Source organism: Balaenoptera musculus, chromosome 12, assembly GCF_009873245.2.
Source record: "Balaenoptera musculus isolate JJ_BM4_2016_0621 chromosome 12, mBalMus1.pri.v3, whole genome shotgun sequence".
In the NCBI taxonomy this organism is placed as follows: Eukaryota; Metazoa; Chordata; class Mammalia; order Artiodactyla; family Balaenopteridae; genus Balaenoptera; species Balaenoptera musculus.
The window spans coordinates 70,505,958-70,530,856 of record NC_045796.1 but is presented as its reverse complement, the minus strand read 5'-3'; the positions used below and the strand labels follow the sequence as shown (position 1 = coordinate 70,530,856).

Genomic DNA, 24,899 nt, shown 5'->3' with positions numbered 1-24,899 from the left:
TGATGATTTAAAAGGCTTTATTTGCAGCGGAACCAGCTTCTTATGGTCATGCTAAATGCTGTATTTCATTCCAGATGAAAAGAACAAGACTGCTGATTATACTGTAGGATAAAGAGAAAGGCAGTAAAGCTGCAGTATATTCCTAAAGCGTGTAAAAAATGGTATGGTAAGGAAGAGGAGGGTTTTATCTTGCAAAGTCATAAACACTGAACAAATTAATTTTTCCATTCCAGGAAATCAGCAGTCATCAACATGGCCCTTTGCAAAATATTTAAGATTTGTGATAATAACAAGTACTGCAGTGGCACTCAGTGTGATTCTCCACTCTGGCATTTCCCATGACTGTAGCCTAAGGAGGAAGGGAAAAAAAGATAGATGATATAGATAGACAGATAGATAGGTAGGCAAAATTGAAAACTGTTAAATAAAATTGACTCTAGCCAGCTGAATTAAATAGATGCTTGCTATATTTGCATATTCTGCTTTTCAGCTGATATTTTCACTCTGAAAGCTTAGGTTTGCACTAAGTATTCTATACTCTCTCCCAACCTGCCCCTCATCACCTCTAGCCCTACTCTCTTCATTCAGAATAAATCCAGCCTGTGCCCACAAGGTTGCTGACTCTTTTGATTAAAGGGGACAAATGCAGCCCTTCACTCTACAAATGCCCAATAAAGCATGGGTCATCAGATACCTCTGGCATTAGACCCCATGGATGTGCTCTGAGGACATTTCTCTGGTTGAACTGATAGAAAGTTTCTGGGGCCCTTTCAGTTCTCACCTTGGTAAATGCTTTGGCCACACAGCATGTGGCTTCTGAGGTGATGTTCTTTGGGACCAACATTGTCTTCTTGGACCTCGCTGGAGTGGGGTATGCTCTGGAGAAGCAACAGCCCATGCACTGATAGATTGGGGCACCCAGCTTGGAGAAGTATTTGTTTTCCTTTAGCTTGCATTCTGGGCAGCCTATCACCAGAAAAAAAGAAAGAAAAAAAAAAGGCAAAGAGTAAAATAATCCAAAAATAATTTTAAAAGAAACTATGCATTTTTCCTTATTATGGGACAGCAAATATTCTTTTTTTTCTATTGGAAATCAAAAGAAATTAAATAAATAAATAAATATTGGGCTGACCCAAAAGATCATCGGGTTCTTCCGTAACTTGGAAAACCCGAACGATCTTTTTGGCCAACCCAGTACTTTTGGCTGTATGTTCATCTTCATACACAATATCTATTTGTACCAACTACAGTTATTTTCATGGGAAAACGATTTTTGCAGATATGCATGGGAAATCTCAGTAGCAGTAGTTTCTCTTTCTTTAAGTATGACTTCTCAATTCCAGTGCTGATAGTATGTCTATAGAGAATGCAAAACTTGACAGATGAAAACATCATGCTCATCCAAAAGAAGGATTTTGCCCAGAGGCAAAATATTTTCCCATTTAGAATCTGCTATTGTTTTTTCCCCCATAGCAACTCCAAATACTGACAAAGAAAAGCATGTCAGAATTAAGAAAGCATGGTGAGTGGGACAGCCTGATATGAGATCAGGCATCTGCACTTGGGAACAGGGGTTAAAATATTATCACTTGTCTAGAGAAAAACCATCACCAATAGTAGCTCACAATTTCTTGGCAGATGGAATTATATCGGCTACTATATGAGATTTTTCAGAAAATACAGCAAAACAAATTTACTGCATAAAATGGTTTTGTTTTCTCACTTGTTAACTGATTTGAAAATTCATCTACAAAGGCTATGTTAAAATCCTCCCACATCTTCTGGGAGACATGTAAAAAAAAGAAAAAAAATCAACTAGCTAGACTGAATAAGGAGCACTTTCTGCCTGTAAAACTCAGATAAAGAATAATCAGGAATCTATTCCAGATGGAAATGTACAGGCTGCTATTTAAATGGACATGTAAGATATCATTTTCACTGTACATTTTTGGAACCTAGTTTAATTTTATGTTCACAATCTAAAAGTGCCTAGATAGATATCCAACAGCAAAGATTTATTACATTTGAAAAGGAGGTAGAAATGTAATTAATGGAGTTATTGATGTACATCTAGAAATGTGTGCTTTCTTGTTACTGCAAACCCAAGTTTGGTCACACACCCTGCATTGTAAACTCTCCATCAGGAAAGGAATGGAGAATTTGCAGAAACACAGACAATGTGGCCAGAATGACAGCTGCATATTTTCTGTAGTAATCCATGGCTCTTCTGCAAAACAGACATGGGAAAAAAGTTACTATAAAATTGGCTTAACAGGCATAACAACAACCAGTAATTTTAATATTACTACTATTAATAGTAATAGTCATGAGTGTCTTGACCCCTCTGCTTACAGCTCCCAATATACTCTAATGCCATGTATAAAAAAAGCAATTTCTCTCTTTGAAAGAGGTAGAGAATTGACTCTTCCCACTTCTCACATCAACCAGTAGAATCAGGTATAATGATAACAACAACAAGTTCTCTTTTTAAAATCTTAACATCCTGTTAAGAAGCTTTAATGCCCTTATTTATGAAACATGAAATTTCAACTAGATAATATCTAAGGATATCTATATGAGTGGATGGATGGATACATAGACAGACAGATAGATAGATAGATAAGCTTATATATGATATATAAAATACACAAGCATTTGAGCCCATCCTTCCCATCTCCACATTCCCAGGTGGAAGAACAGAAAGAAAAGATAATATCTCTCCTGCTTTTTTTTTTTTTTTTTTAAACCCACAGGGCTTCTTTATTTTTTTTTTTAACATCTTTATTGGAGTATAATTGCTTTACAATGGTGTGTTAGTTTCTGCTTTATAACAAAGTGAATCAGTTATACATATACATATGTTCCCATATCTCTTCCCTCTTGCATCTCCCTCCCTCCCACCCTCCCTATCCCACCCCTCTAGGTGGTCACAAAGCACCGAGCTGATCTCCCTGTGCTATGCGGCTGCTTCCCACTAGCTAGCTATTTTACGTTTGGTAGTGTATATATGTCCATGCCACTCTCTCACTTTGTCACATCTTACCCTTCCCCCTCCCCATATCCTCAAGCCCATTCTCTAGTAGGTCTGTGTCTTTATTCCCGTCTTGCCACTAGGTTCTTCATGACCTTTTTTTTTTTTTTCCTTAGATTCCATACATATGTGTTAGCATACTGTATTTGTTTTTCTCTTTCTGACTTACTTCACTCTGTATGACAGTAGCTGGGCTGTAAGGCTAGTTATCAATGTGCAAAGTAAATGCTAACCCAGCAATGTGGCAAGAGTAGACAGCAGGTAGTATCAATCAAAGTTTTCCTAAATGCACTTCCTGACTTATTTATACCTGTAGATACAGCTTTACCTAAGCATTCTGAGTACATGAGATCAGGTTATGCAAGGTCAGCTGAGTGATTGACCATTTATCCAGGCATTGACCTCACCGCATTTAAGAACTGGGTTTTATCCCTACATGTTCTAGAAAAATCTCATGTAAGATAAAAGGGACAAAAAAATTTTTTAATAGATCTTTATTGGAGTATAATTGCTTCACAATATTGTGTTAGTTTCTGTTTTACAACAAAGTGAATCAGCCATATGCATACACATGTCCCCATATCCCCTCCCTCTTGAGCCTCCCTCCCATCCTCCCTATCCCACCCCTCTAGGTGGTCACAGAGCACTGAGCTGATCTCCCTGTGCTATGCTGCTGCTTCCCACTAGCTAACTATTTTACATTCAGTAGCGTATACATGTCAATGCTACTCTCACTTTGCCCCAGCTTCCCCCTCCCACCCCGGATCCTCAAGTCCATTCTCTATGTCTACATCTTTATTCCTGCCCTGCAACTAGGTTCATCAGTACCATTTTTTTTTTTTAGATTCCATATATATGCATTAACATATGGTATTTGTTTTTCTCTTTCTGACTTCACTCTGTATGACAGACTCTAGGTCCATCCACCTCACCACAAATAACTCAATTTCATTTCTTTTTATGGCTGAGTAATATTCCATTGTATATATGTGAAAGGGACAGATTTTTATCCCCATTTTTAAAGTGCTTATGTTCAAACCAGGAAAGATAACAGAGACAGAGAATTAATTACCAATAAGAAGACAATTCAGAACATTTAAAGAATTAACACCAATTTTACAGAGTTACTTTCATAAAATAGAAGAGAAGGGAACAGTTCCCAACTCAGTTTATGAGGCCAGGATTACCCTGACACCAAAACCAGACAAATACAGAACAAAAAAAGAAAACAAGAGACTGGTATATCTCATGAAATTAGATGCAAAAATCCAAAACAAAATAATAACGAATTGAACCCAGTAATGTATAAGAAGAATTATTCGACACAACCAACTGAAAATAATTCACAGTATTCAAGGCTGTTTCAATATTTGAAAATCACTTAATTGTAATCCACTATATCAAAAGAATAAAGAAAAATCATATGATTATATCAATCAACACAGGAAAGCATTTGACAGCATCCAGTACTCTTTCATGATAAAACCTCTCATCAAACAAGAACCAAAAGGGTTTTCTCAACTTGATAAAGAGCATTTACAAAAACCTACAGATAACATCACACTTAATAGTGAAAAACCAAGTGCTTTCCCCTTAAGATCAGGAACATGGCAAGGATGTCCACTCTCACACTCTTATTCAATATAGTGCTGGACATTCTGGCCAGCAAAATATGGCAAGAAAAAGAAATTAAGGCACACAAATTTAAAATATTTAAATATTTAAAATATTTAAAATAGTAAAACTATCCCCATTTATAGATGATATGATCATCTACATTTAAAAAAAAAAGCAAAACAGGGAACCTACAAAAAATGTTCTGGAACTAATTAGTGAGCTCAGCAAGATTGCATGACAAAAACAACACATAAAAATCAACTACATTTCTATATACTAAAAACAATAATGTGGAAACAAATTAAAAACACACTACTATTTATAATCGCTCCAAAGAAAATAAAATACGTATAAATCTAACAAAATATGGACAGGACTTGTACACTGAAAATTACAAAATACTGATGAAGTAAATTAAAGACCTAAATAAACAGAGAGACATATCATGTGCATGGATTGGAAGACTCAACATGGTAAAGACGTCAGTTCTCTCCAAATTGATCTCTATGTTTAATGAAATACCTATCAAAATCCTAGCACAGCTTTTGTAGACACAGAGAAGTTTATGATTATTGAATGGCAAAGGATCTAGAATAGCTAAAACAAGTTTAGAAACAAAGTGAGAGGAACCAGTCTTCCCAGTGTTGCCTTATTCTATAACTACAGTAATAAAACAGCATGATATTGGCAGAGGGATACACAGACCAATGGAACAGAATAGAGAACCAAAAAATATGCCCAGCTAGCTTTTGACAAAGATGCCAAAGCAATTTTAACAGAGGATTTCGACTTTTTCAATAATGGCTGCTATAACAATTGGACATCCATAGGCAAAACAAATACAAAAACAGAACAAAACAAACATATAAACAAACACCTTAATGTAAATCTCATACCTTATATGAAAATTAATTCAAAATGGATCATCGACTTAACTGTAAAATGTAAAACTATAAAATTTTTAGGAAAAAATTGGGAAGGGTGGGCAGAGGCTAGGTGAATAGTTTTTAGAGTTGACAATGAAATCCATAAAAGGAAAAAGTGATAAATTAGACCTCATCCAAATTATGGGTTAATCCTCAAAGAGGATGAAAATACAAGATACGGACTTAGAGAAAATGTTTGCAAGCCACATGTCTAACAGAGGACTAGTATCTGGAATATATAAAGAACTCTCAAAACTCAATTAAGAAAATCCAATTGAAAAACGGGCATTGCACTGGAGAAGATATATAGATGGCAAGTAAGCACATTTAACGTATTCTGCATCAACCATTAGGGACGTGCAAATTAAAACCACAATGAGATATTATATACCTATCAGCTAGCTAACATAAAAATAACACCAAATGGATGCAGAGAAACAGGATAATTCAGACGTTGCTAGTGGAAATATAAAATGGTACAGCCCTCTGGAAAATAGTTTGGAAGTTTCTTATAAAACTGAACATGTACTTACCATATAACCCAGCAGTTGTACTTGGGCATTTATCCCAGAGAAATGAAAACTATGTTCAAATAAAACGTATACAAAGGGTCATAGCATCTTTATTTATAGTAGCCCCAAATTGGAAATGATCCAAATGCCCAACAGCAGAGGAATGGTTGGTTCTGCAAACAATAGTACTTCCAATACCAGATTATATACTATGTAGCAACAAATAGGAACATGTTATTGATACACATGCAACTTGGATGGATCTCAAGGGTATCCTGCTGAGTGAAGGTTGCATTCTGTGTGATTCCATTTATATAACACTCTTGAAATGATAAAATTATAGAGATGCTACATTAGCAGTTTCAAGGAGTTAGTATGTGGGGAGAAAGTTGAGGGGAGTAAGTAAATGTGGCTATACAAAGACAGAATGAGGGAGCCTTGTGGTGATGGAACAGTTCTTTATCTTGATTGCGATAGTGTCACAATCTAACATGGGATGAAATTGCACAGAAACACACACATACACACAATACTAGTGAAATCCAAATAAACTCTGTGGGTTGTACCAATGTCAATTTCCTGGTTTTCCCCTTGTACTATAGTTTTGGGAGGTATTATCATTGAGGGAACTAGCTAAAGGATACTCAGGACTTCCCTGTACATTTTTTTTGGGGGGGGTGGGCAACTTCCTCTAAATCTATAATTTATCAAAACCAAAATTTCTTTTAAAAAAATTTCAGAATGAGATTTATAATTCCATGTGATTCAAAACCTGTGGTTATTTTTCATGTAGACCGACATGATAAGACCATGTTTTTGCTAGATGTTTATATCAACCCATGTATCTTATAAGAATAATTTGTCAGACAGTAGAACCAACAGTTTATAATACAGAAAACAGACTGTTTACGTGTAGGTAAGGCTAAAACATATGTACGTCATTATTTCTACCTGATTTATATACTTATACACAAGTAATTATGGGTTTTATTTATCTTCACCCATAATTAACACTGAATAAATATTGTCCTAAGTCAGTAGCTCTCAAAGTGAGATCTGGGGACCATAAACACTTTTAGTGGGTCTGTGAGGTCAAAATTATTTTCATAATAATACTAAGATGCTGTTTGAGTTTTTCACTCTCATCGCCTCATGAGTGTTCAGAGAAATTTTCTAGAGGCTACATGACATGTGATATTGCAACAGATTGAATAAAGAAGCACCTGAGAATGTAGCTATGTTCTATTAGCCCAGTACTTTTTAAATTTTCAAAAAGAGGGAATTCCCTCGTGGTCCAGTGGTTGGGACTTGACGCTTTCACTGCCATGACCTCAGGTTCAGTCCCTGGCTGGGAAACTAAGATCCCACAAGCCTCAGGATGTGGCCAAAAAAAAAAAAAAAAAAAAAATTGCAAAAAGGTAAAACAATGCCACTCTTCTCACTGACTTTTTTTGTTTTGGAAATTGTCATTTTTTATAAATATATTGTATTTGTGTTAACATGTGATGGGTTTTAAGTTGTTGTTTTTAAAGGAATAAATATTTCTGGGAATTCCCTGGCAGTCCAGTGCTTGGTGCTTTCACTGCTGAGGGCCTGGGTTCAATCCCTGGTCAGGAAAATAAGATCCCACAAGCCATGTGGCCAAAAAAAAAAGAATAAATATTTTAAAACTTTTTCCAACATAATTTCTGTATCAGTAACTATTGATAAATATAACTTCATTAAAATAATTCTTTGAGCTCTTCAATAATTTTTAAGATCATAAACAGATTCTAAGAGCCGAAATTTGAGAACCACTTCTTAAGTGATATACAAAGCCACAAGGAAAATTTCAGAATTGAAACTGGTTTTTTTTTTAAACTAGTATCATTTTTGTGCTTTGATATTGCAGCTCATATATTATGAAAATTCAGCATTATGCAGTGAACAATTATATCAGAATTAATTCAGAGAGAAGCATTTATAACAAGATTGCAGAAAGTGAGAGCATGAAACGGATGCATATTTTAGGATTTGCTTTATGATAAAGTGAAGAGAAGATTGAAAAAGCAGAACCAAAGTCACCATTGCTTTAGCTTTCAATAACAGAAACGGCTTTGTCTTTATTTTAAAAAAAGATGAGATTAACCAAGCAGAAAGGGATTAACCCTCCAATTCTAGGTGTTTCTGAAAACATTTTAATAAATGTTTTCATCAGCCTAATCACCCTTAGGCCTTTCTGTTTTGGAATACGGAAGAAAAACATTAAGACCCAGGGCAGGAACAATAATTATGTTCAGCTGGGATTTATGCTATTTTGCAAAACATGCTCAATCTAAATCAGATGTACTAATCTCAGCCTCTTGGTATTCCGAGTGAGGACACTGCAGGCATCACAGACTCTATATATCCAACCCCACAGTGCATCTCCAACACCCACTCAACACACCCTCACCTCCTGCCACCTGCCCCATCAGAATAAAATGAGGCCAAGAAAATGTGTGTATTCTCGACTTGACCTGTAAGGCCTTTCTCCCCCTTCTCAGCCATCCACCTCAGAGTTTTTTAAGGAGCTGCCCAGCCACCAGCTTCATTGTGAAGGTTTCATCCAAGCCCAAAGGGAGAATAAATAACTCTCCACTGCATTTATCCATCACTTTGCTTATAATTCTTAGATGAAGTTCCACAGTCTGCCCTGAACTCTAGCTAGTTATATACCTGTTTGTCTTTCCATCCATGTAAAGCTTCTTAAGGGTAGAAACTGTGCCCCTCTAACCCACCCCCATCCTAGCACAAGGTCTTACACAGAGTAGATGCAGTTGTGTGGCATCGGGACTTTAGAAGAGTAACAGTATCAATCAAAAGTTGCTTATGTAGAGCTGTCATTCATACTGAGAAACAAGGTAACTCTTGAATGACAACTTAGAATAAGTGTTTAATAAAATAAAATATTTTCAGATAATAAATTCATTAGAGACGACATATTCTCACTTAGCTATAGAATTTGTAGCTGGGTAATACATGAATGTCTAAGTGTTAAATATGCCACAGGTAAGAGCCATTTTATGCTAAGATATAAAAGTCATAAGAATTCAAAAGAAAACATTAATAAAAAGCATATATAAGAGCTTCAGTGTTTCAACTGGGTATCTGTTAGTTTATATCAAACTAGGTATGTGGGCAAATTTATGTTCTTAATATAATAAGACTCTGTGAGGAAAAGATAGCATTCTTAAAAGTATTAAAGAATATTATTGCCATGATTTACTATTATTATTTTTTATTTTTCATAGAAGTATAGTTGATTTACAATGTTAAACTTACTATTATTATTTAATATGTTTGCATATTATTTATTGTGATTATATACATTAATATATAATTAATGTATTAAATGATTTATATAATAGGTAAATAGCAGTGTACCATACACACACATATATGGACGTCAGTATATATCTATATATATCTCTATATATCTTGACACACCAAGTGCCATACACATACACGCCAAGCCCATCTATCAAACAGGGTACAAAGATAGATACTACTTTTTGATGTGGGAGTGGCAAAGTCATACTGCAGAATGAATTTAGACTGAGGTTTTTTTTTTCTGGCCATTTTTGAAAAGTACACCTGCCATAGCAGTGAAAACTTAGGGGCAATGAACAATAAGGGGGCTTCTCTTTGCAGCTCCTCTGTTCTGTTTTTATCACAGAAAAAATGTGTTTATAAGGTAAGGTGCCAGGACTGAGAAATCTATCATCCCAGCCTGTCAGTCCTATTATTGAAAGGCTTCCAGGCAAATTAAATACACATACACACACACATATGGATGTATGTATATATGTATGTGTACATGCATGTATGTACACAAATACACATATATGTACATATATATAAAAGGTTGTTCCAAGAAGACAAGTGTTTGGTACAATGTGACATCCTGCTCTTCATTTACCTGCAGAGATGCTGCCATTGCTCCCCCACTGCCAAAGAGTAAGGTTTTCGCTTTTTCTAATGGTGGGGGTAGATGGGGTGACTCACCCATACTCTCCACACCAGGAAGCCCAACTGACTCATAGCACATTTTTGAGATGACTGGCCAGGGTAGAGGCATAATTCTTTGTTAACAAAACAGATTAAATCTAACTGATTTCTAGAGCGTTAACCTAAGGTTTCACTTCATTAGCCCCATCTAGCCCAGCTAACTACCAAGAAGAAGAAAAGTAGGCAGCCTTCAGTGAAGGATCACTAATGAAAAGGACCCTTGAAAGCAAAGACTTGAATCCCCAGCACACTGCCTGGCATGAGATAGGTATGTAAGAATTGTTTGTTAAACAGAGAAGAGGCCTGTAAGTTTTAGCATCTTGCCTGGTCCAGCGAATAGCAATAGTTCAGCCTGGATGAGAGATGTGAAGGTGGAGCATCTCAAGGGTAAGTGGATATTCAGCATCCTTCATCCTTCATCCCACCAACTCCCATGGAGCCAGTCCCCGAACAGGCTCACCTCCACGTCCCACCAGGTGACCACTGATGTCTCCTGCTGGACGAATTTAAAGGGTCTGGGTTCAGTGATCAGGAAACTCAACTTGGAGTAGCCTTGGCTACTAGTTTTCTTTCTTCATGTGCTCTAGTTGCAGTAAATGGGTTTTTACCCTGTTCTTGTAACATATTCTGAATCCCAGGTTGAGCAGTGAATGTCTTCTGTGATCCCATGCTCCAGCCCCCAACCTCAGTAATCCTCCAAGTTCTCAGATCTTCGAAGTAGACATTCAAATATTGCTCCTAGGCACTAGAGTGACCTTGAGACCCTGTATCGCATTCACTGATGGTCAAAGGATGGCTGAGAGAGAAACGGTTAATACTCCCATGATCTGTCTCAAATCCCCTCATTCATTCTTTGATATGGATAATTAATACTTTCTCTATTTTATGAAAAGATGAGTTTTGGATGATTTGACAGTTCAACATTGTAAAGTGCAAAATTTAAGGTCCAAATTGAACATTTGAAAGATGTATTTTGAATAAGTACCTGCTACATGCCAGGCACTGTGCCAAGTATGGGTGACACAAATATGAATAAGTTTCCTGCTCTCTGACCCAGATACAAAGGCAAATGACTGTGAGTTAGAGTGACGAATGCTGTAGTAAAAGCATTCATAGATGTTGAAACATTTGATAGGCTGGGGACAGGAAAATGGAGAGGTGAAAAACTAATGAGAATAAAGAACACATATTTCATGGGGAAGAAAAACATGACGGTAGTAAATATATATTTTACTGTTTTAACATTTGTACAGGAGCTTTGTGTATTCAGCACTCCTCATAACTTCCCTAGCCTAATCACAGGGGTTGCAAATAGTGTATTCCCAAAGTGTCCCAGCATCCAGAGGAAAATAAGTGAAGTCACACAGTTCAGCAGCTGTATTTGGGGTGGGATTTCTGTTTCTCAATTACTTAACAGTATTTTTTGGCTTCGCAAAATTCTAAAAGGGAGCCGACTTAATTTTCCAGATGAAATGAAGAGAAAGAGTGAAAAAAGGGGGTCTTAGAGGCAAAAGACATATAAAGTACAACTTGTACAGGTATACTTTGCAAAAAAAACACAAAACAAACAAACAAACAAACAAAAAACCCCAGGGGTTTCCATAAAAACAAACAGAACAAAAGATGATCTTTAAATATTTATTTTTTAAAAAGAAAAAGAGCAGGCAGTACTTAGAAGGAAATTGAAGTGCTCATAGGATTATAAAAATTTCAATTCCTTTATGACGATTCTTGTAACGATCATATTTTGAGAAGCTTCTTTTCTTAACTGACTAAATTTAAGGGGCTTAAAATAAAATAAGATGTACACTTTCTACTTTAATTGTTATTTTAAGGCACTTTACAATGTTAACATAATTATGTAATTAAAATCTTAGTTCTTCCATTACCCTTCTGGTTTTTCTAGCACATCAGCATTTTTTTAAATTGTCTGCAAACTAAATCAACAAGAAATTTTGATAGGACAAACTCTATGTACCATAAAATATTGTTTTAAATGAGAAATTCAAATATTTGTTGTTTAAAAATACCCAATTTTTTAAATTAACATTATTGCAGTAATAAATGCTATCAGGAACAAAACATTAAGTAGTGTCAACTTATCACTCAGAAAAGTAAAACATCCAAAGGCCAGAAAAGTTTTGTACAGAGCATTGTTATAGCAATATAAGAATCATTCTTGTAACTTTTAAAATTTGTGCATTACATTTTGTTCTTTATTTGAGCTGTTTTCGTGCAATCTTTTGACACACCAAGTATCATTTCCATTTAAAAGCACTAGATTATAGAAACATTTAATTTACCTTAAAGTCTCTCAATAATAGAATGGACAGGCTGGGTTTGTAGATTTCTCAACCTCAGCACCTCACATCATAAGCATTTTTTTCTGTGATAAAAACAAAGCAGTGAATTCCCTAGAGGTCCAGTGGTTGGGACTCCACATTTCCACTGCAGGGGGCATGGGTTCAATCCCTGGTTGGGGAACTAAGATCCCACATGCTGTGCAGCGCAGCCAAAAATAAAAATAAAAATAAATAATAGTTTAAAAAAAAAAAACAGAGCAGAACTGCAAAGGGAAGCCCCTTATTGTTTATTGCCCCTGTTTTCTCTGCTATGGCAGGTGTACTTCCCAAAGATGGCCACAAAAATATCTCTCAGCCTACATTCACTCTGCAGTATGACCTTGCCACTTCCATATGGAAAAGTGGTGTGTCTAACTTTGTATCCCGTTGATCTAGGTGGGCCCTATGACTACTTACACCAATAGAATAAGGCAGTGATGAGAGTGTCCCTTACACCAATACAACACTGGGCCAGTCGTGGGAGTAGCCCTGCACTGACCTGGCAGTTTCTGCTTCCTGTGTCTTAGAAGCCAGTTACTAGTCTGAGACCACCACACAATAAGAAGGCTATAAGCCATGTGGACCGGCCCTGGAGAACGAGATGCCACATAGAGAAAGAGAAAGAGGCCAAGAAGTAACGAGTGAAGAAGCCATTTGGATGACCAGCCCAGTCGAGCCTTCAGATGACTCCAGCCCCAGCCAATATCTGATCACAAATGCATGAGAAATCCAAGTTAAGAATGGCCCAGCTGAGCCCAATCCACCTGCAGGACCTTGAGAGATAATAATAACTTCTTGTTTTACCCACTAAGTTTTTCAGTACTTTGATGCACAGTAATAGATAACTGGAACAACCGCTGTCTCTTATAACAAAAATTTCTCCTCCAGGGTTTGAGATATGGGATGCCGGTCTTGTCTCTCCACTTTCTTCTGGTACTTTTCCTCTGTGGGGTGTGATTTATATAACACAGATTCAGTTAATCTATTAGGGGAAATCTAACAAAGTGTGAAGAAAAATTTGGAGTTAGCATTGCCCACAGTATCTGCCATACTGAATTTGGTAATAATAATAACTTCTACATTAAAAAGAATACCAACCATTAATTGAGCACTTGTGTGTGCTAGGTATTTTCTTTTGAGCACCTTGAACACATAAATATATTCAATACTCATGACAACCCTGTGAGGTATTCTTCTCATTTTGGCAGGTAAAAGAATTCCAGAGGCGAAGTAACCTATACAAAGTCACAAAATTCACCACTGGCAGACCTAAGATTTTAGAATGTCCCTTTACAACTCCAAGCTCTGAACCACATTTTACTACACTGCCTTCAAAACTTTATATTTCACACTGAACTTCTTAAATGTTTTTTTTTCAGGTGGTATATCCCTAAACAGAATGCTGACATATTTTCTTTTTAGAGTAACATTATGTTATACCAGTTCAAATATAACTTGCTCGTGTAATTTTTTATTTTGCATATTTATCTGACTTCACCTTCTTCGGAACAGCCTTAAGAAAGCCATTTCACTCGGATAAAGAGGCATTTTACACCTGACCAAGTCATGAGGACTAGTGTCTGATTGGTGGGGAGTGACTGGTGGGGGACAAGCATTGGCTTTCATATCCATTTCCCTTGTTTGATTCTCTTTACACTTCTTTGGGGAAAGCACTATTATGTCACCTATTTCGTAGACTAGAAAACTACACTTGAGAGAAGTAAAAGGATTTGCCAAAGTCATCTGGAAAGTGGTCTGATCCTAAGATAGTACCCTTTCACCTATACTACCTCTGTAGCCTAGAAACACACAGTTAATCCATTCTCTTTAGGGCATTGATTTAAGCATGGATCATGATGTTACTGTTGTCTTTTCACATTCAATTCATAATATTGCCCTTGATTCCGCTCCCGCTCTGGCCTAAGTGCCCTCTTCTCTCTCTCTTTCTCCTCCTCCTCCTCCTACCCCAGTGCACAACGGATGCTAGAGCATTTCTATAATGTTATCTCTGAGTCTGATGAATCAAGAAATTACTGGATTATTTTGTGCAACATTATGATGGGGAATGCTGAAATGTTACACACCAAAACCAGAATTTGCAAGGATCATAAGTTGATAGAAAACTACTCTGGGATTCATAATCTGTAAAAATGGAAGTATGGTGCTATAGGTCATGCTGTTCTCAATGGAAATATCAACTGATTCCTGTACATTTTCTCTTTGTGAAAGCAGATTATCTTGATCTACTTTTGAACAAAATGCACATATTACGTTCCAATTTTACTATTTCTGTTTCCTAGCTCTTACTTTGAGTTTTCATGTAAATTTGAGAAATATACAAGGAAACTGAGAAGCTGTTCTGGAATATAATAAATTGCTTTTCTAACACTTCACATGCTACCTTTTTCAGCAAGAAATGGTGAGAAATATGACTCAAAATTGCAACGACTCTATTACTGCAAAAAAAAAAAAGAAAAGAAACTTAAACCAAAACCAAAGTTTAAAGAAATGAAATGAAGACACATAAACTTTTCATAAATGGTGGTTATTCTTATCATTTAAAAATAATTCAAGACTATAGCAAAGTATTACAATCAATTTGGGTGACCAATATTTTGAATAATTGAGTTGGTGTTAAGTAATTATTTTAAAGACATCTTCAGAAACTTAAAAATATTCCTCTGTTCTAATATAAAACATCTTCTTTTTTGAGTGGGGAGAAGATTGTAGAGCTTAGGAAACAAAAGTTCCCATGAAAGTGAAATGGAGCTTCATTATTCCTGAGGGACCCATGTAGTGTCAGTTCATAATTCTTCCATGTACCCAAATCTTGTATCCTCAACATTAATAAGGAGGGACAAAGGAGCACTTTTATTTTCTAGTCCTAATTTCCTAACCAGCTGCTGTTCCAAGCTGCACTGACGCAAATATAACTAAAGTTAGCAAACATTTCTAGAAACTCTCTGCGGAACAAACCAATTAGACTTAGCCAAGTGATGTAGAATTGCAAGGTCCATCAGTAATAGTGAGAAAAACTACGGACTCTTATTTTTGTGGCATTCTATGAAAGAAGAAAAAGGAAACAATGTTGTTCAAGAGATTTCAGTGTTACAATTCAAGTCTACCCAAGAGGGTCTATTCAAAAAATATCAGAAGCTATGGTCATTCAGCTGAACGGGTGAGCTGCTTTACCACTGACCAGTTTGAAGATGTAGTTATGTGTCATTTAAAAACTGATGACAAAACAATATCAGCAACTTACATGTCTACTCCCTCTCTTCCTGACCCCGGAAGCCACTCAAAAGAATGCCTTTCAAATGACATCCAATATTTCTTGAGAAAACTTTTTAGTTACTGACAGGCACTCACACATCACAGCAGGAGACAGTTGGTTTCTGGCTTCAGTTAGATAACATCTTAGCCTGTGATCACAGACCACAATTTTGCAGACTTCCTCCCAATTCAATCATGAGTGCTGAAAAGAGAATGTATAAATGCCTGTCTTCTTACTAAGGTTTATGCACAACCAGCTCCTTTGTATTCTCAAATATTTTACTCCTCAATTAAAATCCCCCAAATTATTTCATTCGTATTACCTTCCTCTGGATTTTTTGCAGGATGTGGTCAGGGCAGTTGACTGTGGATCTCAAGAGAGATTTTAGCTTCGTCTTGTGATTTCTCAGTAACTGCTCTTAATAAAGTCCTCACCTGTCTTATATACCAGCAGAGTAATAAAAACTGCGTGTTCCCACCTGCATCTAAGTCCAGGGATCAACAGTAAATTCCATCCAATGATTGAATGGTACTTTGTGTAATTACCATGACATCAATTTGATCTTATCTCGTTTCAGCCCTTCGATCATTTTTTGTTTTGAGCCATTTCCAGGTGGTGTTGACTGCAAGGTCAGCCTATGAAACAAGAGTACACTGTTATTTTCTACATAATTTTATCAAGACTTATACACAACATCCTGAAAGTTGACACTTTCCTATAAACAGGATCCTACAAGCATTACATTTAATTAGCTAAGTACCTGATGTTTACTTAAAACAGAAGAGCTGTAAATTTCAGATGCTAGATATAGAGCATTTCTAAGCTTACAACATTACTCCAGTAGAAAACAGAAAAATAAAACACACACCTATTTAGACTCTTCTAAAATTAAATGTGCATCTGGCTTTAATAAGGATGCATGGAGAAGGCATGAGGCAACGCTGAGAAGGACTGATTGGTTCTCAATATTTGTGCCTTTTCCCCCCTCATTTCACTTTTGTAAAACTCAGTTTCTTCCTAAACAGAAAATACGTATGTTATGGCTTGCCAGCTGAGGAACGCTTAGCTCCAAGATTCCCAGTACACTGTCTTCCTAAAACCCACCAAGCACTTCAGGCTATGGCTGTGGCTGTGTCTATCCTGCTTTCAGGGTTGTGATCCTAAAAAAGTTCAAGACTCCATTCGTTGAAGGAAGAGGGACCCCTTCCAGGGCCCAAGAGTGAGCACTTGTCTAACACTCAAAAATGAATTGTCCCAGGAGACACACATGCTGACAAGCAAGAGACTTTACTGGGAAGGGGCACCCAGGCAGAGAGCAGCAGGGTAAGGGAACCCAGGAGAACTGCTCTGCCATGTGGCTCGCAGACTCAGGTTTTATGGTGATGGGGTTAGTTCCAGGTTGTCTCTGGCCAATCACTCTGACTCAAGGTCCTTCCTGATGGCACACGCATGGCTCAAGATGGATTTCAGCAAGAAGGATTCTAGGAGGTTGGTAGGACAACGGACTGGCATCTCCTCTCTCCTTTTGACCTTTTGTAACGGAGAAGAACAAAATCTGACTCCATGTTGGATCTGTTTCTTTTACTTTAACCTTTGTTTTCCGTTGCTTTTGTTACTATAATCACCAAAAGGATGCTGTCTATAGCTATAAGCATACATAATGGCCTACCTTGGGGAACCCTGCCCCTCTGCCTGAATGTTAAACTAAAGTGCCTTTGTTCAGCTCACAGGGAAGCATCCTGGCCCTGCCCACCTGAGATCACACAACAGCTTAGGCCAAAATGGCTTCTCTTATGTCAAGACAGCCATTCCTGGTTCTCTTTCTCTGGGGACTCCATAACTTATCTGCTTACACGATTGAAACAGGAGGGAAGGGGGCAGGGCACCACCTTTAAAAGAATGACCTAGTTTGAGGACACAACATAAACTGATTAGAACCACATAGGTGCAAGATGGCAGATGGATGAGTCGACTTCCACTAGACCTTGAGCCTCAGTATATGTTCATTGTAACACATCAGCAAGCTAAATGACACACCCATAGGAGCCATGACAGTTCCAAGTCTGACCATAAAGGTCAAAGAGTGGGCGGTGCCCCAATTCCTGGAAATCCCCACCCCTTCCCCAAAATAGTTGGAATACTCCTCCCACTTATTAGCCTGTGAAATTACCCATCCCTATAAAAACTGACAACCCCATACCCTGGGGCTGCTCTTGCCTTCTGAGATGGCCCACACTCTGTGGACTGTGTTTCTCTCTAAATAAATCCACTTCTTACCTATCACTTTGTCTCTCACTGAATTCTTTCTGCGATGAGACATCAAGAACCTGAGCTTCATTAAGTCCTGAGACCAGGTGTGTGATCTCAGTTAAAAGAACATGGGTTCAAGTCCCAGTCTGGGTTTTGGCTGGGACTTGAAAGTCCCAGTGTGTGGGTTCAAGTCCCAATCAGAGTTACACGGTTTCAGGATGACAAGGCAAATAGCCACCTTTACTAGGCAAAGTCCTGAAAGCATGTCATGGTACTGAGGAGGTGTCAGGAACATCTTTGCATAGCGGTATGACACAGTGAAGTACATACCAGCTATGCTAAATGCATGGATTTTTCCTAATGACGTTTTGTCATTTACATACTGAATTCTTTTTCAAAATAACCACCTTTGTAAATGTTTCATGTGCTTAGTTGATTTGTTTTATAAGACATAATTTGATCTTTCTGATAGCAAAGTATGATTATCACAAACATTATGCCATAATCAGAAGAACAGCTGAGGTATGTAAAATCCTTGCTTTTTCAAGTAGCTTTTGCTTCAGTAATTCCAAAGATATATTACGTGATTTTAAATTTTGAAGCAATACAAGAGTATTTCCAATGAAATGTAAGTCTTCCTCCTACCCCAAAATCCTCACTCCCATTCCCAAAGGTATCCATTTTTAGCAATTTCTTAATGTTTCCAGAAATTATCTGTGTGTATAAACACATTTTCTGGGGTTTTGCTATATACAAACAGAAACATAATATACACATTGTTTAGTGCCCTACCTTCCTTTTTCTTTTTAAATCTAACAGTGTATCTTGGTGGTTTTTTCCATATCCATATATTATGCAGATCTAACCATACTTTTAAAATAGTACAGTATCAGGCGTAGCCACACTGAAGCGGATGACGGGAGCCATAAGAATTTGTAGCCGGTCACAAGGGAAGCAAAGGAGGGTTCGTGCAGCTCGGGCTCCTGTTCATCCTGGCTGCCCTCTGCCATGTAGGTCACAGCCTGGAGTGCTACAGCTGTATTAACCCAGCTAATGGCTGCACTACGGTCGTCAGTTGTTCACATAATCAAGATACTTGTTTCATCGTTAAAGCCGTGCTACCAAAAACTTACTACCAGTGTTGGATGTTTGACCGCTGCAGTTTCGAAGCCATTGCGAAAGCCTTAGGCGAGACGGAGCTTCAGTACCGCTGCTGCCAGGAGAACCTGTGTAACAAAAGTGATGGGACGAGTATATCAGGGAAAACAGCTCTGCTGGGCATCCTGCTGCTGGTGGCAGTCTGGCGCTTTTGTCTCTAAATCTACACCAGGAGGGCTTCTCCTAAATCTCCTGTTTCTGTATATGCCTTATTTCCTGTGCGGCTGCATTCCAAAGGCTTTATATTTTCCAACTGGATCCTGTTGGGAAAGACTAGAACTAGCTTGAGCAACTTAGATAAGAGAGAGGAACTCAAAGAGATGCTGAAGACCAGTCCTGTTAGCAGAGAAGACCTGTGTGAGGGAAAAAGTTTGAGTGAAGCGCATGTGATTTGAGGAAGGTTGCATGCTTCTTACTCTGCTCTTTGCAGTGACAGCTTGAGTAGATTCTCTGCAATCCTCAGTTATTTCCCTCTGGTTCCTTGGATGTAGTTAATGTGATCAGTACTTTTATGGGAGACTGGGGCAGGGGGCTCCTTTTCAACAGTCTCTCTCACAAGGCATGCTTTTTTCTCGCCTTTCATGGCCCCTGTATTGCCAGGTAGGCATGATGCATGTTCCAGGTGTGGGCTGTCAGGGACAGAGATTCTTAATGACTGTTGTATTCTCAGCTAGAAGGTGTCTGGCTGGGAAGGAGGTAAGCTTTCCGGATGGCAGGGCACGGAAGCACAAGGTTTGCCTTTAGAGAGGTACCAGAGGCTGAAATCTGAGTTTTCCTCTGTCCCTAAATTTTGTATTGGCTTTGCTGTCTTTCACTAGAAAAACTCAGTAGCATAAATTAATGGTGTGTTAAAACTGTCCCTCCCACTCCCTGCCTTTTTTATTGGAATGGTAGGCTGTCTTAGCTTTGTCACACACAGTTAAAAACTAAACATTTGAATATTCTATGTTACATGTGACTTGCAGTTATTTAGTGTGCTTATTTTAAATGCTACTGGTAGGAAAACTCTTCATATGTGTACATATAATGCATGAATGGAACTGAAGGAGCCTTTGGGGTTGCGATTTGAGATTTCCAAATGTCATCATGAACAGTAACAGGTCTGCAGGGATGTGTTTTACCTGCCGACATCCAGCCTGTTGGCTCCTAGCTGAGTCAGCACACATAGTGTAAAATACACTTGCAAGGGCTATTAGCATAATCACGAATGCTGAGGCTTTCAGAAGCGCTACCAGTTTCCTAAAAAGTGATATACCTTTTCAGGAGGGCAAAGTGTTGCCTTTTTCTTGTGGATACTGGTGAATAATTTAAGATCCAGTAGACTTAATGCCATTTGTATGCTTACAATCTTGGCTGTATTTGACAGCATAGCCTGCCTTTTGCTGATGAAAGTGGAATTTCTTGATTAACATTAAAAAAAAAAATTGATTATGTGATCTGTTGGACAAACCGGAATGAATCCTGCCTTTCTGAAAATAAAATCTCATCAAATGCAAAAAAAAAGAAAAAAATAAGTACAAAGTATTATGAATCATTAATTACTTAACCAGCCCTCTATTAATGATTATTTGGATTATATCCAGGTTTTTCCTACTATTACAAACGGTGCTCTAATTATCATCCTTGTTCTGGTTACGTGTACAATTATAGTTCTAGGATACACTTTTAGAAGTAGAATTGCTGGATCAGATTATGAGTATTTTAAACTTGTATAGAGATTGCTCAGGCCCTCTTGTCCACACCCCCCAAAGCTGATGTCATGAAATAAGTTAATTTTTGTGAAACAGATGAAATAGAGTATCTTATTTTCATTTGCATTTATATAATTCTGAGCAAAGTTGAACATCATTTCATAAATTATAGGTCATTTGTGGATTATTTGTCCATAACTGCCTATTCAAAAGTATTTCTCAAGTTGTTAATTTTATCTTTAATTTTAAGCTTAACTTTTGACTCTTTTATGATATTTTTTACCATACAATAATTCTTAGGTAGTCAAATATGCCTATCTTTAACTTTTTGACTTGTTGGTTTTATGTCATGCCAATGATACTAAAAAGAAGTATTTGTATTTTATTCTAGGGTGTATACAGCTTTATTTATTTTCAGTTTAGATCTTTAATTCATCTGTAATTTATCTGGAGTTGATGAGTGAAGTAGAAATCCGGCCTCTTTTTAAATCTAAACGACAAACCAGTTATAATACCATGTAGGGACTAATCAATCCTTTTTGTCTCGACTATTCTGAAATGCTACTAAATTCCCAAATATTTTGTGGTCTAGTTTTGGGTTCTCTATTAGGATTCATATTAATAAAAGTTCAACAAATGATAATAAATGTTTTAAATTTGTTAAGATCATTAAGTATTAGATTTAATTATTTAGTGTCTGTCTATCAAGTGTATCAATCAAAGTGCATCACCAAAGAGAAATTATTGAAGTATAGTTGATTTACAATGTTGTGTTAGTTTCAGGTGTACAGCAAAGTGATTCAGTTATATATATATATATACACATATACAGTACATCCTTGTGGTTTATCTATTTTTTATATAGTAGTTTGTATCTGTTAATCCCAAACTCCAAATTCATCCCTCCCCCCGCCGCTTTCCCCTGTGGGAACCATAGGTTTGTTTTCTATGTCTCTGAGTCTGTTTCTACGCGATACTGTAAATCAACCATACTTCAATTTTTAAAAAATGATTACCACAGTGAATTTAGTTAACATCAAAAAAAGAGAGAGAAATTAGACATAAATCATATCCTTAAATTGCTAACACTCTGGTCACTATAAATAGAAGTATTGGGATTTTCCCTCAACATTCTTTTTGACTCGTCATGAGATTACTAAAACGGAACTCGGATTTCCTAACCTCCACTCGACTCTTTAACGTTGTGTAGCTCTGTTTCTTGTAGTCTGTCCCGTGTTCCATCTAAATCAGATTTATCAGGCTGTTTGTTTAAAGACAGATTCCTGGGTCTCATGTGGGACCTACCGGATCAAAATCACTGTCAGCTGAGCTGAGAAATTTGCATTTTACCTACCAAAGCTTGCAAACCATGATTGTGCAGCATTGTTTAGTAAGCCAGCAATGTAGTTAAGGAAGCAGTACGGTGTGGTTTCATCTGCAGCACAACTAAATTGAAAATGGTAAAGTCATTTGTTCCTCTACTTCCCACAAACAGCTGGAACCCCCAGCACCAGGAATCTGAGATAAAGACAGCCCAAAGCACCGAACAACTATCCCGTGGTCACAGACACAAATGCAGGCAGCAGACAGTTTCTCGGTTGAGATAAGGTTTTTAATCATCAGCAGCAGGTAAGATGACTGACAGCCTGAAAGAACAACCTGAGACGTGATGTGTGACACACGTGGCGGCGGCTAACTCACCCCAGAAGTGATGGACAAGAAGCAGGCCGACTTGACACAGGCAAATCCGCCAAGAATATTCTCTACTATTTCCGTCAAAGCAGCGTGGCCTAATCAGTAATGCAAACATCCTGTTTCCCAGGCTAACAGCCTCTGTCCCTGGAACCCTCAGAGGGTTAGAGATAAAGAAACTGCTGCTCCAATTATGCATAATCTTCCTCTAGTCTGAAATGTCAACAGAGAAGGCAAATAACGCTGCAGAGAAAAGGAGGAAAATCTCACAGGCGAAAAGTAATTTGTTTAACGTTTTCCCATTTCTTCTTGTTTTGCACATGTCTCCTCCCACATCCATTTCAGAAAGCTTTCAGTTATGGGCTATCAATGAAAGGAGAAATCGGTTCTGTGCAAAAATCAAAAAAGAAGCAATTGTATTGATAGAGTGGTTTGGTTAGATTTATAGTGCAGCAGGAGAGAGAAAAATGAAGCCCAAATGACTTCCTACCCTAATTTTGCAGAAGTCTTAGGAGACATTAGATGTGATACGGGTTTGCCTGAAGCATCTCTATCCTAAAGGGCTTGGCTATTTTGCTGTGAGAGGTAAGGGTGCTACATTCAGAAAACTGTATTTTCCCTCTGTGTCTGTATATATGGCCATGTGCAGCTTTAGAGACAGTGAAGAACTTGGTGGGAGGGAATCACAGCCGCTTTTATTAAGGAAAAAGGATTTCCTTTGCACGATGCTTTCAGTGTGGCTCAGAGGAGCCCCAGGAATCCTTCAAGAAGGAGAAGCCAGCAGTGCCGGCTGTCCTGGTCTAAAATCTTGGCTGCAATTCAACGGCAAGTATGTTTAAGGGGAAAGAGGGAGACCTTGTCACAAACATTATCCTGACACCCTCTCACCACATTCCCAACCAACCCCCACCCCCGAGCTCTAGCTGAACTGCAGGGTGGAAGGATTCTGTCTAAGCTCAGCGTCTAAATACTGCGTAAGCCTCATCTGGGCCGATCAAGTCCCAGTCACCCTGCAGACAGCCGGAGACTGCTCCTCACCACCGATCCGTAACTCTCCAGCTTGAAGAGGCAGCATGAATCAGCCACTACCCTCCAGCCCTTCCCCACACCCACCTATTTCCCATACTCACATCTCCAGGAAAAATGTACTGTCTGGGATTCGGGGGCCAAATGGGAATAGGGTGTCAGGATTCCCCCCAGTTCATTTCTCTCTATGCCTGAGCAGATTCCACAGGGAGTTGTTTTAACTTGCATCACTCTGTAAAACTGGGTTTCAGGGGAATAAAGGAGAAAGAGAAAGAAGAGGAAGAGTGGGATGTAAAGAATTTGTATATACCTGAAAATTGCCAGATGAATAGACCACCAAAAAAGAATGCATGAGGGTAGAGATGGCTGGAAACCAGCATAGAGGGTGATGTCTAAATTTCAGAGAACTGAGACAACACAATCGTTATTGAGTATGTGGCCCCCTCTCCCTACCCCCCAAATACTGTATTTTTTTTTAGTTAATTTTGTTTTGAAAATTATCTATATCCTTTGAGATAGAGACATACTGGATGGGGTCCCAGATACAGGGTTGGAAGCTCTGGTCTCGGCACAAAGCATTCAAAACTCATCCTCTCTCATAGTTTCACTTGAAATCTCTGTTGCAGAACTGACCTCTCCCCTGAGCTTCACGCCAGTGTCTTGGTTCAGTGCACTAATTATCTGTGTAACCAATTACCCCAAACTTTGCAGCTTAAAACAACAAACATTTCTTACCTCACAGAGTTTTTGAGGGTCAGAAATCTGGGAACATCTTAGTTGGGTGGATCTGAATCAAGATCTCTCCTGAGATTGCAGCCAAGCTCTCAGATGGGGCAGCAGGCATCTCAAAGCTCAATTAGGGCAGAGAACCCATTTCCAAATTCACTCACTTGGTTGCTGGCAAGCCTCGGTTCCTCACTACCTTTTGTTCAGACAGGATAGTTATCACACGGGCCTCTCTATAGGGCTGCTAACAGCATAACAACATGGTAGGGGGTGGGGTTGAGGGGAAGGGCGGAGGGAGAGGAGGCACCCAAAACATCCACTGGAACCCTCATTCATTATTAGTGGGAATACCAATGGTATTGTCACTTTAGAATACAGTTTGTTGGTTTCTTGTAACATTAAATATATATTTATGTTGCGATCCAGCAATCTCTCTCCGAGGTATTTATCCAAGAGAGGTTAAAACTTATGTCCGTGCAAAGACCTGCAGATGAAAGTTTATAATAGCTTTAAGCATAATAGCCAAAAGCTAAAAATATCAATAATTCAATTGTTCTTCAAAGTATGATACCTCCATACATAGGAATGCTATTCAGCAATAAAAAGAAACAAACTGGGCTTCCCT

General features: G+C 38.0%; 2 protein-coding genes across 2 annotated transcripts; one reads left to right on the top strand and one right to left on the bottom strand.

Annotated features, from left to right (window-relative positions):
- On the bottom strand, positions 1 to 16,152 carry CGA (glycoprotein hormones, alpha polypeptide). Its single transcript, XM_036871708.1, has 4 exons — positions 16,054 to 16,152; positions 2,121 to 2,227; positions 782 to 966; positions 1 to 349 (listed from the first exon to the last, which is right to left on the bottom strand). Exons 2-4 carry the CDS (start codon positions 2,218 to 2,220, stop codon positions 272 to 274), a joined length of 363 nt encoding a protein of 120 aa, XP_036727603.1. The 5' UTR covers positions 2,221 to 2,227; positions 16,054 to 16,152; the 3' UTR covers positions 1 to 271.
- On the top strand, positions 10,472 to 19,324 carry LOC118905019 (CD59 glycoprotein-like). The gene is made up of 2 exons (XM_036871227.1): positions 10,472 to 10,502; positions 18,912 to 19,324. Exons 1-2 carry the CDS (start codon positions 10,472 to 10,474, stop codon positions 19,298 to 19,300), a joined length of 420 nt encoding a protein of 139 aa, XP_036727122.1. The 3' UTR covers positions 19,301 to 19,324.
- Positions 19,325 to 24,899: the final 5,575 nt, after the last annotated feature.

Coding starts and splice junctions, on each gene's coding strand:
- CGA (XM_036871708.1), bottom strand. CDS start 2,220: ATGGATTACTACAGAAAATATGCAGCTGTCATTCTGGCCACATTGTCT. Junction 967..2,120: donor TGGAGAGTTTACAATGCAGG/GTGTGTGACCAA, acceptor TTCTGGTGATAG/GCTGCCCAGAATGCAAGCTA. Junction 350..781: donor TGGCCAAAGCATTTACCAAG/GTGAGAACTGAA, acceptor CTTCCTCCTTAG/GCTACAGTCATGGGAAATGC.
- LOC118905019 (XM_036871227.1), top strand. CDS start 10,472: ATGAGAGATGTGAAGGTGGAGCATCTCAAGG. Junction 10,503..18,911: donor GAAGGTGGAGCATCTCAAGG/GTAAGTGGATAT, acceptor GGGAGCCATAAG/AATTTGTAGCCGGTCACAAG.